General features: G+C 36.3%; 1 protein-coding gene across 12 annotated transcripts in view; it reads right to left on the bottom strand.

The window, feature by feature from the left end:
* Window positions 1-14,767, bottom strand: part of STAU2 (staufen double-stranded RNA binding protein 2) — a 247,946-nt gene that overhangs the window by 129,752 nt on the left and 103,427 nt on the right. For all 12 annotated transcript variants that reach the window (XM_032470025.1, XM_032470022.1, XM_032470021.1 and 9 more), the window contains 2 exons: window positions 13,456-13,587; window positions 3,293-3,353 (listed from right to left, as the gene is read on the bottom strand). In XM_032470025.1, the coding sequence (XP_032325916.1) occupies window positions 3,293-3,353; window positions 13,456-13,587 (193 nt within the window). The remainder of the gene's footprint in view (window positions 1-3,292; window positions 3,354-13,455; window positions 13,588-14,767) is intronic.

Raw genomic sequence — 14,767 nt, 5'->3', positions numbered from 1 at the left:
CATACCAGTGAATACCTTTGAGCTTAGTCCAATTTTGAATTAAGCCAGAGTTTACCTTTAAGAAACAATGAACCTGTTTTTAAGTAAAACCCTGTATTAATAAGAAACATGGAATGTGAATACAAAAAAAAAAAAAGATTTTATCAACTGAACTGTATCTAAATATTTTACAAAGTTTTCCATGAGCCGTCAGTAAGTCTTTAAAATGCATGATCTTTTAAAAAACTTGTTAGTCATTCATCTGTAAAAATCTCGCTTTTTATGTGTATGCCAAGCATAAAATTGCCCCATGCTGAATTTAACACAAACCTCACATTACAGAGTTAAGTGTTCTTGCACTTCAGCATGACTATGACAGTGATTCAAAGGGTGAAAATACACTTAGAACAGTCTACATTCTGCAATTCAGGACAATGAAGAAAGCCTGAGAAGTATGCAAAAATTAGGTCCATATTTTAAATCTGCAGGCAATCAAGCCAGCAACCAGGCTATGCAATCACGATCACTTGCAAAACCATTTAAACTATTTTTTAGTTGTAACTGTTAACAGTTTCTTATGACTATAATCTTTTTAAAAAATATCTTCCACTTCAAAAATTAACTGCACGTGTACATTAACTTTTTTTTTGTCTACTTACAGCTAGCTGCTAGCTATGCCAGGTTAAAACTGTCTTCTTTCCCATTTCCAATTCTGCCTTCTCTTCATTTTTGTGCGCTATGGTTCTAAGTTAATTTCATAGTATGTATCCAAATAATGGTTGGCTAAAACTTTATTCTTTTCAACTACAGTTTGTAAAGTAATGTAAAGTTTAACCAAAAAAGGAGTGAAGAGTCACTTTATGATGACATTCTGTTTTTTTCAAAGTAATATGTTACCTTTTCAGATGTTATTCAAGGATGATTAATCTTTTTACAGAACGCAGATAACTAAAGATACTCAACATTATAAACTGATAGGGTGCCCTAAGTAACAAGATGGAAAATGAGTTGCTCAAGGTCAGATAATCTGGCAGTGAGGCAGGGAGCACTGGTGGTCTCTCGAATTCCTGTTCCCCCACGTGCCATCCTGAGAGACCCCTGCTCTAACCTCTGCCTGTGAAAAGGACACAGAGGTGCGCCCCAGGATGGGAACCACCTAGCGCAGAATTTCAAACTTAAGGAACTGATTAAAGATAAGAGAATTTAACCTAAATATTACCATAATACATGAATTTAAATTACTTTTCTGGTAATAGATTCATTATAGAGACACTTTTTTCCTAATGTTGTACTGAAGTGGCTACGGGCTGGATCCGGAGGCTTCGGGGGCTCCACTAGAGAGAACCATCCCTGACGCAGTGACACAGGTGCCTGTCAGGGCCACGCTGCCCCAGCATCCGCGGGAGCCTGCCGCAGGGTCCGCTTGGCTTTGGGAGGAAGGAGCCCCCGTACCGGCTTCCTCATCTCCTCACAGCTGGGAGGGGTGAGGGATCATCCTCCTTTCCAACCCTCAATGTGAACGACTGTAGACCAGAGGAAGTCCTAAAGTGTTCGCAGTTTGGTTAAATTTTAATCTGGCTTCAAATAACTTTATCACTTCCAACAGGTTTAAAGAAAATCTTTTACGCATTCTTGCATGTTTCTCATCACTGAACCTCATTGGCCTCTTCATGATATCTCTTCCTCTACTTGCAAAGGAGTTCCAAACCCCTTAGCAAGTTAAAAAAAAAAAAATCAACAGACATAAAGATGAGGGCCAAACATCACTGTTTAATGATGGAGTCTGCAGATTACCTATAGTGTGTTTTCATGTTAAAACCATCACATTAACAAGTATCTGACTTCCATATTCAAATATGTAATGTTCATATTCTTTGAAAAAATTTCTAGTACCAAAGGTAACTATTCAAGTATAAACCATATATATTGTTTGATCATTTGTACATCTGACAGATAAAAAGTGTAAGAATGGAGTTTCTGGCAAACCTACACAGAATTAAGTAATTTTTATTAAAAAAAAAAAAAGAGAGAAGGCATGGAAGGAAATTAACATTCATTATGTGCCTACTAAGAAAGAGGTACTGTGCTCAGTACTTTACATAAAACTGAAATCAATTTAATGCTTCTTACATTCCTTTATCAAGTATAATTATAATCCTATATACTCAAACATCAAAGGAATTCAAAACAAACTTTCTGAGAATCCTGAACTAATTCCACTGCCTCTTTGGGCAATGTGCTAAGCCTATCACACTCATCATCCTTACATCCATAGACAAAAGGCCCAGAGTTATGTTATACTATTTAAATTATTCCCAGAAAGTAACTCATGAATACCATTACCTCACTGAAATAGTCTTTCCAAGAGGCTAGTTTTAATGATCCAAGAATTCAAGTCTCATAAGCATGCTGTGGTAAGAGTTTGTTATGAATTTCATTACACATCAAGAGATGAGCTGCTAATATCAAAGAATACTCTTCACTACAGCAATTTACATATTTAAGCATATTTAGCTTCCAGAGGTTATAAGGAAGAGAACTAGGGTTAAAAATGAGATAGATTTGCTTTCACTGGGGACTTCACTTTGACAGGGTCTTCACTGGGTATCTGTTCCATTTGACTGATATACAGCAATAGATGCTTTTTGGGAGAGGTAGGGAGGAAATTTCGGAAATGTCTATGCTTCCAATGCGTGATCACAGCTTGATCACGTACCTTTGGAAAAAAAATAACCTGAAGTGGATTTTTAAGTGTCTGATAATACTATACTTGGAATAAAACTATGAACAATTTTATTCTTACATTTCTGATATTTCAATTAGTGACTTTAATAAAACATTAAAAAGTCTAATGACTCAGCACAACCTGAAAAATGTTTATTTCAATGTTAAATGAAAACACAGTACAAACTTTGATTTACATTATAATTATGTGAAAGCGTCTGTGTACCTAAAAAGAGGAACTGTGAATATAGTTGATGTTGGATTATAATGAGCTGGTAGGTAATGGTTTTTCTCTTTTGATTCTTTTGTATTGTAATAATGTCACCATAAAAACAACTTAAAAAAAAAAACATCATCACTACGTGGATAAAACAGTGCTCTGTCTGCAATGACTTAACCATGTTAAGGAGATACGTACCTGTGTCTTCTGTCAATTCCAGGAAAGTAAATAGCACGACTTCCATGTATCCCTCACAACACCTAACATGGCATCTCAGACCCAAACAGACCCAGCAGATACCCAGTGAAGGACAAATCACCGAACCACAGATGAACATCAAGTGTAGTTAAGATAAAAGTAGAAACTTACTGTTATTTGTTGGTTCAGGAAACCCAGCCTTTGGACCACTCCATCCTTTGTTTTCCCCTGTCTGAAAAATTGAATTAATTATTTAAATCCAGGGAAAGATACTTATTCAAAAAGAAAAACAGTTACTAATCAGTTAACCAAGAGCAAAGATTATTCTGCTTATTTCTCTCCAATCTGACACCTGGACCACGGATACAAGAATAACTAACATGAACAGTACCATCTATCCCTTTTCTACGTTTGAGTGTGTTTCTTCGGTGTCCTGCCTTTATCTGTTTATTTAAATTTATAATTTAAGTTATCAAGAAAGTTCCATACTGAGTATGTGTATTATATACCACCTGGGCTCCATCAAGGTGGTTAAAGAGTAAATAACTGTTTTTCAAACAGTGAACAATAAATCATCACAAGTGCTAAGGTGACTAGAAGAGCCTCTTTATCACTTCTAAGGTCAAACAGAAATACTATTATGTCTGTTCTGGAAAAGCCCTGACAAGGGTTACCAAACACTGCTAACGACATACATAAAAAATTGAAAACTAAACCTTAACTTTAAGTAAAATTTGGAGTATCTTGCCTTTTGCTAGATGATTTGATCAATGTTTAGTGTAAAATACATTTTGAACTCAGACATTTTGAAGTAGTAAGAATTTTAATCTAATTACTAAGTGACTTTAACTGGCTGTGTTCTCTTTTTGCGGAGCTGGCATAAAGCAGTCTTGGGCGGAGGCTTCTTTTCTGTTATAATCAGTACTTCATATACGTATGTGTATGCGTGACTGCGACATTGTGCTGTACACCAGAAACTGACACATTGTAACTTAATGGTACTTCAATTTTTAAAAATTAGTATTTTATACTTATGTAATCAGGTATCAAAGATCAAAGGGATAAATTAAATCTATATATAAACACAAACTACATTTCTAGCAAGTAGTTTGCACCCATGAAAGGGTGAGGGAGAAGGAAATGCATGTAAATGAGGTGGGAAGCCCCATAAAAAAGACCGGCAGGACTCCCAGGCAGGGCCACTACTCTGCTGCCAGCACCATCTGGTTCCCTGGCCCAGAGGCTCTATCTCACTTTTTGCCTCTGAAACAGCTTACTTCTAGGAAAGTGGAACTTACCCCTAAAATTCTACTGGTTCCCTGAGCTCACTCCTGATTGGTCCATTTCCCTCACTCCTGATTGGTCCATTTGTAGTACTTTATTTGCATGGAGCTCACTCGTGATTGGTTATTTCTCTCCCTCCTGATTGGCCAATTTCTACAAAGCTTGTTCCTAATTAGTCAACTTTTGTTATACCTTATTTGCATTTGATGTTGCAAAGTGTAAACTGGCAGCCTATAAAAGCCTGTGTAAACCTACAGACGGGGTCCAGAGCTTGGAGTGTTAACTCCTCTGGGCCTGCTGGTGTAATAAACCTGAGTTCTCCAACTCTCCAAGTGCTGCTTGGTCTCTTGTCTGGATCCAGAATGCTGTCACAACTGAGCTGTAACACTGAGCTATAACACTGAGCTGTAACACATTTTTCTGAAACACAGATGCAGGGCTATGCTGATGGGAAGGAGGAGACTCCCACTTACATATTCTCTGTGAAGCACAAGATCACAGAACGAGAGGAAAGCTGACTGAGGAGGCTTATAAGCATGAGGAAAGTGGACGCAGTAAGGATTAAGTCACTTCCGGGAAGGAAAGAGCTGGCTGATTAGAAGGACGTAGGTTCTCAGGCATTTGAGGGATCAAGTAAAGTTGGTAATAATACCCTTAGCATTTCATTCCTCCTTTTCTCTCCCTCTATTAATAACTAAGGATATTTACATATCAGATTTTATTCCTTAAGCCAATTTTTCACCTTCAACTGAATCCCAAGCCTGCTGCTCTCTGATTTCTACCACAACACCTCTAATGAAACTGCTTCTGTAAGGTTTGCTCACACATGACTGAGTGAACACAAGGAGTAATCTCTTCTCTCCCCAGATGTCTCTAAATTGATTAATTCAATAAATACTCTCTCCCTCCCTTTCCCCCTACCCTACCCTAAATATGAAAAGAGTCAACAGCAGAAGAGATAAGTCAATCAAAGTCTGCAACCTGGAAAGCAGATAAACAAGTTGTAAACTAACTTAGCAGATGTCAGCAGGCTGAAACCTAACTTGCAGAGTGAAAAGCCAACAAAGAGCTTGCAAAGAGTGAAGCGATTTGCACCCCAGGACTGCAGAAAGCCTCAGCAATCAGAAGCACACCTGGCATTTCTGGAGATGAACCCTGGAAGAGCCTGAAAACAGAGAGATCATTTGGAAGTCGTTCAAAATGCTACAGAATTTCCTGGTCACCTCTTTGACACCAAAGAGGCAGATTTCCTAAAAGCTTCGTCTTCAGAAAGGCTTAAACGGAGACTTTACATACCAGGTACAGCTGAGGATGGGATCCACATGCCACACTGCAAATAAGGAGCTGGAATCCAAAATCATATCCTGGAAGATAAGGTCCCCAGCTCCCTTCCTCACTAGGTCTCAGAAGACAACATCCAGGCCCCTGCTCCACAAGAAATGGTGAGGACAATACAGGGAACAGAGTAAAGCTTCAAAAACCAGGTTAAAAACAGAAGTTCTCAGAGAGAGAGAGAGAAACACTATACCCACTAAACAAGAATAGGAGGTTATAAAAAGGAATATTCTGAGAATGAAGAAGAGCTCTGGGAAATAAAGTAAAAATTTTCAAAGGAGGACTGGAAGATAAGATTGAAGAAATCTCCTAGAAAACAGAACAAAAAGAAAAACAGACAGAAATAGAAAAGAAAGAAAGAATGGGAAGATCATCCATTAGACTAACAGGTATCCCAGAAAGAAGAGCAAAAATGGAAGCAAATAAATTATAAAAGAAATAATAAGAGACATTTCCCCCTTTCAAAGTATATGAATTTCTGGATTGAAATGCAAACACTCAACACAATTTGCCAAAACTACACAAATCAGGTCAATCACCCATGAAATTTCAGAACTCCTGAGAAAAGAAGTTAGAAAAGCATCGAGAGAGAAGAAATGTAAAAGTTCCATACATGCGCTGAAGAATCAGAGGGCTTTGGGTTTCAACAGTAACGTGCAGAGGTAGAAAACATCAGTGCAACACCTTTAAAACTCTGTGGGAAAAAATATTTCCAATTTAGAATTATATCTCAGAAAAACTATTAAGTGTGTGGGAAATGTAAAGATGTATCAGACCTACAAGATCTCAAAAAAAATTTACTCCCCGTGTATCCTCTGTCAGAACGTGACTAAAGCAAGGACTCCAACAACCCAAGGAAATAAATCAAGAACAAGGGAAACTGATCAAAAAAGAGGCAACTCAACAAGAGAGAGAGGCAAAAGGAATTTTCAGGGAAATGGTGAAGAGAAGAACCAAAATAGTGGGTCTGCAACAGATCTCTCAAACATACAATCCGAAGTAGGAGAGGAGGATAAACAGCTCCAAGAAAGACAGAAAAAAAAAAAAAAAAAGAAACTAAAAAAGTACATGATGTGTTCACTGGCAGAGAGCTTCGGGATAAGTCAGAGAGATGTAGAAAAATATACATGTGGAGTATGTATATGACAGATCTTCCTTTTCCATAGTAGGAACTTAGATAATATCTAAAAAGGAAAAATCAAGAAATTGTAGTACAAGCTACTGACAGTAGAAAATAACAAAATAAATACCTAAAACAGGTAGTAAATGGTTGCTTCTTATAAATCTTGAGTCTTTACACCATTAATCTTGAATAAATCTTAACTTCTTATACATATCTGAGTATTACTTAGACCGATATATAATTATAAAGTATAAAAAAGAATGAAGCTCAAAGTTATATCTTTATGTAGAACAAATTCCAAGATAGAAGTGAAACCCCAACAGGTAAGTAAAAAAAAAAAATCAAACAACACGATCAGTATTTTTTTTAAAAGATGGAGAGAGTGTCCCACTTTTCCTTAGAATGTAGAAATGTAACAATGAGAAAGAGCCAGACAATGTAAAAAAAAATCATAACTTTTCTCGAACCTATCAGACATCTGAGATTGTAAAGCAAACAAATGAAATGAATTCCAGAGAGTGACAAAGCCCTCTAAGGAGAGGCGAGGCTCACAAAATGTTTCAACTTTGGCAGAGCTAGAAAGCAAGGGTTGAATGCCAAAAATGCAGGTAAGAAGAAAGCAGATGAAATGTTAATAAATTCTAAAAGACTGCATGTGGGTTAGCACAACAGTTTAGAAAAACTGGGACTCCAAGCAGAAGTGTTTTTCCATGGGCCTCCCCTGGGAACTCAGGAGGACAACTGGACATACATCAAGAAAACAGAGCGCCCCACTCAGTGGTGCAGGTATGCGGCAGGTCAACGTCTGCCACTGAGAGAAAAGCACAGGACTTTGCACACTCCTCTTTCATACAAATAGTTCAAGCCATTAGAGAAAGGGGAAAAGCAAATCCTATCTGCCTCTGGGACAGAGGCAGGAAATTCTGTTGCCCCAAAACCTCAGGCAAAGACTCACTACTTTTGGAAAAGGATTAGAAGCAAAAGCTACCTGCCCCTGGGGGAAAAGAGGGTAGGGTAGAAAACCCTCTTGAGAGCAAGGCCCTGCACCAATATAAAGCAGATGCCTGAAAATGCTGGGAAAAGGGGCTGGAAGCTCTCTTGCACCCAAGACAATCCACAGATCCAAAGTAAAGTCTGGCTACCATGGGGAAGGAGGCAGAAACATTAAGCAACACACACCTCTGAGACCCAGGCACACACAGTCTGTCTGAGAATGAAGCTGGACAAGAAAATCAAGAACTATGCTCCCATACGCAACACAATCCTACAACTGAATAATAAGCAACAGCAATTGACTACAAAGCATAGAGAGATCCTTCACCCCATGGCATAGCAAAGAAGAGACTGGTGAAACCTGAGGGTAGAGCAGAAACCCTCCCCAAACCTCAGCCCACACAAAACAGAGACAGCAGCAAACCACTGCTAAAGAAATTTGATGTCAACAGCGACTACAGCAACAATAAAACCCACAACAAGCTCAACTATTGACTAGATCGATGCCACCCTCCATATTAACAGTCTGACAGACGACGAGACATGCCTATTTCTCAACGTAAATACTATTTAATTCAGCCTCTACTGTTTCTCAATACATGATGTCCAATATTGATTCAAAAATCATAAGACACCCAAAATTGCAAAAAGAACTGAACCACTGTCAAAAGATAAAGACCCATAAACAACCCACGGGCTAGAAATCTAAGAAATAAATTTTACAATATCTATTATTGGTGAGTTAAAAGATCTAATGTAAAAGGTAGACAACATACAAGGACATTTGGAGAATTTCAGTAGAGAAACAGAAACTACAGAACAAAATCAAATGGAAGTCCTGAGGGGAAAATTATCTTAGATGAAAATTAGTGTTGAAGTTGTTATTAACAAATGGACACAGCTGAAGAAATAATCAGTCAAACTGCAGATAAATCGATAGAAATTACTCAAGCTGAGACACAGGGGAAAAAAAAGATTGAAAAATTAAAAGGAACAGAAAGGAACAGGAGTTATAAGACAATATCAATGGTCTAACAAATGTGTAACTGGAAGTTCCCAAGGAGAGAAAAAACAAGGAAGAAATATTTGAAAGGCTAACAGCTGAGAATTTGACAAAATAACTGAATGACAACAAATTACAGATCCAATAATGTTCAGAGACCACTCACCAGGAAAAATACAGAAAGGAGAAGAAACAAAGGAACAAGAGGAAGAAAAGGAGGAGAAACTGAGAAACGGGAGACAAAGGAAGGGGGAGAGGGCAGAAGAGAAGGAGGAAGAAAGAATCAAATTTAGACACATCACACATTGGTGAGAATTAATGAAAAAGGAAAATTTTGAAGGCCTTGAGAGGGGAAGAAAAAGCACAGCAAGATGAAAAAGTAGATAAGAATTATGGCACACTTCACATAAAGGCAATAAAGCAAGAAAAATAAAAGTATACAGATTAGCAAGGGAAAAAATTGTCTTTATTCAAATACAGCACAATCACCAATACAGAAAATTGAAAAAAAATCTACAAAACAAGCTACCCTACTGATAAGTCATTTCATCAATGTTACAGGATACAAGGTCAATATATAAAAGCCAATGGTATTTCTACATACTAAAAAAGAAGAATTGGAAATTGAAACAAAAAACTAGTACCATTAATAATAACATCAACAAACATGAAACATTTAGGGATAAACATAAAAAATGTGCAAGATATTTCTATGAAAAGGGACAAAACATCACTGGGACACCCAAAACCTATATAAACAGAGAGCTAGATCTTGTTCATGGGTTGAAAGACTCAATATTCTTAAGATACCAGTTTATGCAAAACTGATCTACACAGTCAACACAATCCCCACAAAAAAATCCCAAATGGATATTTTTTGGTAGAAATTGATTCTACAATGTATTATCAAAGACTTTATGTTAGTCAAAATGAATTTTAAAAAGCCAAAGATGGAGTTCTTAATCTGATTTCAAAACTTACCCAAAAAGCTACACTCTATATAATAGTTGTAATAGCTGAAGAACAGACATACAAATTAATCGAACAGAAGAGAGAATCTAGAAAAAGACCCACACTTATATAGTCAACTGAGTTTCAACAAATGTGGTAAGGAATTCAATGGAAAAAGCACTAATCTTTTAAACAAATGGTGCTAAAGCAATTGGATAACCTATGTAAAAAAGGAGGAGAGAGGAAGGGAGAAGAGGGGAGTCCTTTATCTGATAAAGGACTGGCATCCAAAATATACAAAGAACTTTTACAACTCAATAATAAGAAAGTAAACCACCCAATTTTTTAAAAGACTAAAGTTTTGAACAGATACTTCAAGGAAGAGATACGAATGGTAAATAAACACATGATAAGCTACTCAGCATTATTAATCAGAGAAAATGCAATTAAAGTCCAATGAGATAACATTATACACCTACTAGTATGATCAAAGCTATCAAAACTGACAATACCAAGTGATGGAGAAGATGTGGAGTAACTAGAAATCTCAAACACTGCTTGTGGAAATGCAAAATGCCACAGCCTTTCTGGAAAATATCTTCAGTTTCTTATAAAGTTACAAGTGTACTTATTTCATGAATTTGTACCTATAGGATATATGCATAATGAAGACTTAAACATGAATGTTTATAATCACTTTATAATAGCCTCCAGCTGGAAACAAATCAAATGTTGGTGAAGAATAAAACAATAAACAATAAAATAAAAAATACTAATGATAAATGCAAGACATGGACAAATCTCAGCAATAAGAAGCCAAACACAAAAGGCTACCTAATGTATGATTCAATTTATACAACATGCTGGAAAAAGGCAAAATTATAGAGACGGAAATTAGATCAGTGCTTGTCAGGGGCTGGGGAAAGGGAAGACATTTACTACAAACGGGCATTAAGGAACTGTATGGGGGTAACAGAAATGTTATAAATCTTAATTGTGATGTGGTCGTTGAGTGTATACACACACATACTTGTCAAAATTCACTGAACCGCAACTCAATAAATCTGAATTTTTTTTATAGTGGGGATATATTAGTGCATACACATAAAATATCTCTGTAAGCATATTTATTGCATTTTTATTTATCAAATCCTTATATAAGATTCACCATATTTCAGACACTATTCTAAATGCTGTATAAATATTAACTCATTGTGGGAGATGCCTTTAGAGGAGAGACCAAGAGACTGAGGGTCTCAGGGTGAAGTGAGACTAACATTTTTTTCACTGTTTACTCTTTTGTGCTATTTAAATTATTTTAACCATGTACCTACCTTGCTTATTTCTTTTAAAAAGCCAACTTTTAAAAAATTGCTTTCACAGGTTTATTTTTTACATTCTCCAAAGATCTTATTGATAAATCAACGTACACAGTCCTCTTATCTGATCTCTGCAGCATATGACCGCCAGCTCTGTCCCAAAGCCATCCTCTCCTCCCCTTCTGTGCAGGTATTCTCCCCTCCTCCCTTTTCCTGTGTCCCCCATGCACATTATCTGCCACTGAAATCTTACAATGTACACTCTAGAAGGATCCCTGGTGTCTTTCTCCTCCTCTACCACCACTGTCTTAGTTCAGACCCTCAGCATCTTTTACCCTAGCATTTCTGCTAACACTGGCCTCCCTGCCCCTAGTCCCCTCCTGCCAAATCCGTTCACTCCATTATACAGGACTGTCTTTTGAAGAAGGCAAACCAGATCATGTCACTTTCATGTTCAAATCTCAATTTAATAATTCAAAAGCTCCTTACTTCACATAAAAACAGTGGTCTCAGCTATTCCTGACTTTCCAGATTCATCTTCACACGTCCTATAATTTTAATTATACTATAATTTTTGTTGCATGATTAAAATTCCTCACCCCCTAACACTTACTGGTCAGGTTCCTGAAGTGCAGGGACCAAATTCCAGTCATCTTATTCTAAGTGTTTGGCATTTAGTGGGTGTGATGGTTAATTTTATGTGTCGACTTGTCTGGGCTACAGTACTCAGATATTTGGTCAGACATTATTCTGGGTGTTTCTTCTTCTGGAAGAGATTTAAATCATTGAACTCTGAGGGAAGCAGATGGCTCTGTATAACGTGGGTGGGCCTTGTGAGTGGAAGGCCTCTTAAGCTGCCCTTCCCTGGAGCAAAAGGGAGCTCTCCAGCTGACAGCCTGTAGACTCTGCAGCTCCTTCCTGAATCTCCTGCCTGCAGGCCTCCCCAGCAGATTTTGGACTAGTTAAGCCTCCAAAACTGCATGGGCCAATTCCTTAAAATTAGTCTGTGATACACACACACACACACACACACACACACACACAACCTGTCAGCCTGTTTCTATGGAGAACCAGGACTAGTAACAGTGAGTATGCAAAAAATGTTTTTCAAATTAATGAAATTAATGCTGGTTTTTTTGTCCTGTTTTATTTTCACTTAACTTACAAATAAACCTCTATGAGAAGATTTATTTTGGCATACTTTTATAAATCACTAACAGTTTTAAGTCAATATAAATGTGTTAAGTTAAAACAACATATACACAATATAAGAACTACAGCAACTTGAACACGTGTTAGGTTTCATGTTACAAATACCTTTAAAAGAAGAAAAGTATTCACTAGCCAGGTTATAAAAACAGAATTGAAATCTCTAGCAATACCACATAGACAAATAATTTTTTAATCACTCAAAATAATTGCCTAGATATTCATAGTTGCCTTAAAAAGAAAAGTGTATCTAAATGTTTTTAATACATGATTTTGTTTCAACTCTAAGCTTCACAAATGTGTTTCCGCAGAAACTAAAAATATCCCTGAAACAGAATCCTTATGTGAGAAAATGGCATGGAAAAAAGCATACTGTTTATGACATAAATAATCATTAAGCCTGTTGTGTGACTGTTCATACAAGTAAAATGTTCGATAAAAATAATTTCTACATATGCATAGATAAAATGATAATTTAATACAAAATGAAATTAAGCCAGTTCCTGTCAAGTTATCTGCCAAGTCCTAATGTCAGGTGTTAATGATGTCATTAACTGCTGCAGAAGAAATAAGGGACCATGAACACAAGTATTGTCAGAAAATAAACACCTTCTGAGTTTATCTTTAAATTTAAAGTAAGTAGAAAAATTAGTTTATATAGTCCTATATAGTTCCTTCCCCAAAGGAATAACTCAGGATCTTTATTTCCAGTGTTTTCAGCTGTATTCCAGAAATAAAGGCTAATAACTTCTATCCTTAAAAAGCACAAATTAAAACTGTCTATAGGGCAAAAATCATCAGTCAGTAAGCTAAAAATTATTAAATTGGTATTATATAAAATATGTATAACCATACAACAAACTTTTAGTGTCTGCTAACTGTAAGATTATAATTAATATTTCATCTTGACCCCTAAACAGATGTTATCTTCCATCCGGAAAATCTATCTTTAAGGATACGAAGATAAGAGCACTGCCTTAGAAAAGTTAAAACTTGACATCTACTTTAACATCAGTTAACACAGTACTTAGAGTCAAGGAATACTGGAACAGAATCTGTTCATCACTTTTAGTTATTCTGACAGGACAGAATGTGTCCATGTAAATTCAACCCTCACCTTGTCAAGTTGATCTTGAAGACTAGTGGACGCTTTATAACCAAGTTGTAACAGCATTGCTTCTGCAGCATTTTTTTTTGCTATCTTTTTATTAGGTCCTGTTCCAGTAGCAACTTCATTGCCTACCTTGACCTGATAAGATAAAGTAAGAAATTAATGATTGTTGCTTTGGTAACAAACCTTAACACCAAAACCACAATGAGATATCACCTTACACCTGTCAGAATGGCTATCATCAAAAAGAACACAAATAACAAACACTGGCTAGGATGTGGAGAAAAGGGAACCCTTGCATGCTGTTGGTGGGAATATAAATTGGTGCAGACACTGTGTAAAACAGTATGCAGGGTTCTCAAAAAACTAAAACTAGAACTACCATATGACCCAGCAATTTCATGCCTGGGTATATGTTCGAAAAAAACAAGAACACTAATTAGAAAAGATACATGTGGTGGGAGGGTACAGATCAATGGTAGAGCGCATGCCTAGCATGCATGAGGTCCTCGGTTCAATCCCCAGTACCTCTATTAAATAAATAAATAAATAAATAAATAAATAAATAAATAAATAAATAAATAAATAAATAAATAAATAAATAAAACTAATTACCTCACCCCCAAGAGATAAAATAAAATATAAAAAAAAGAAAAAGATACACACTCCAATGTTCATAACAGCCATATTTACAATAGTCAAGATATGGAAGCAACCCAACTATCCATCAACAGATGAATGGATTAAGAAGATGTGGTGTGTGTGTGTGGAATACCACTCAGCCATAAAAAAGAATGAAATTTTGCCATCTGCAACAACATAGACCTGGAGGGTATTATGCTAAGTGAAATAAGTCAGACAGAGAAAGACAAATACTATATGATATCACTTATATGTGGAATCTAAAAAGCACAACAAACTAGTAAATATAACAAAAGACAAACAGACTTAACAGATGTAGAAAGCAAACTAGTGGGTACCAGTGGGGAGAGGGAAGTGGGGAGAGGTACAAAGGGGTAGGGGATTAAGAGGTACTAACTATCATGTATAAAATAACCTATAAAGATAAACTGTACAACACAGGGAATATAGCCAATATTTTATAATAACTATAAATGGAGCACAATTTTAAACTATTAAAATTGTGAATTATTATACTGTACACCTGTAACATACAATATTGTACATCAACAATACTTCAATAAATCTTTAATCTAAATAAATAAATAATAAAATGATACATATATTTAAAAAATAAAATAATGTGCACATTGCATGCCAAGTATATAAAAGTTTATACTAAATAGTTCCTGAAGAG

Source organism: Camelus ferus, chromosome 29 (genome assembly GCF_009834535.1).
Source record: "Camelus ferus isolate YT-003-E chromosome 29, BCGSAC_Cfer_1.0, whole genome shotgun sequence".
Taxonomy (NCBI): domain Eukaryota; kingdom Metazoa; phylum Chordata; class Mammalia; order Artiodactyla; family Camelidae; genus Camelus; species Camelus ferus.
The sequence above is the reverse complement of the archived record's forward strand: the minus strand, read 5'-3'. Positions and strand labels throughout refer to the sequence as shown.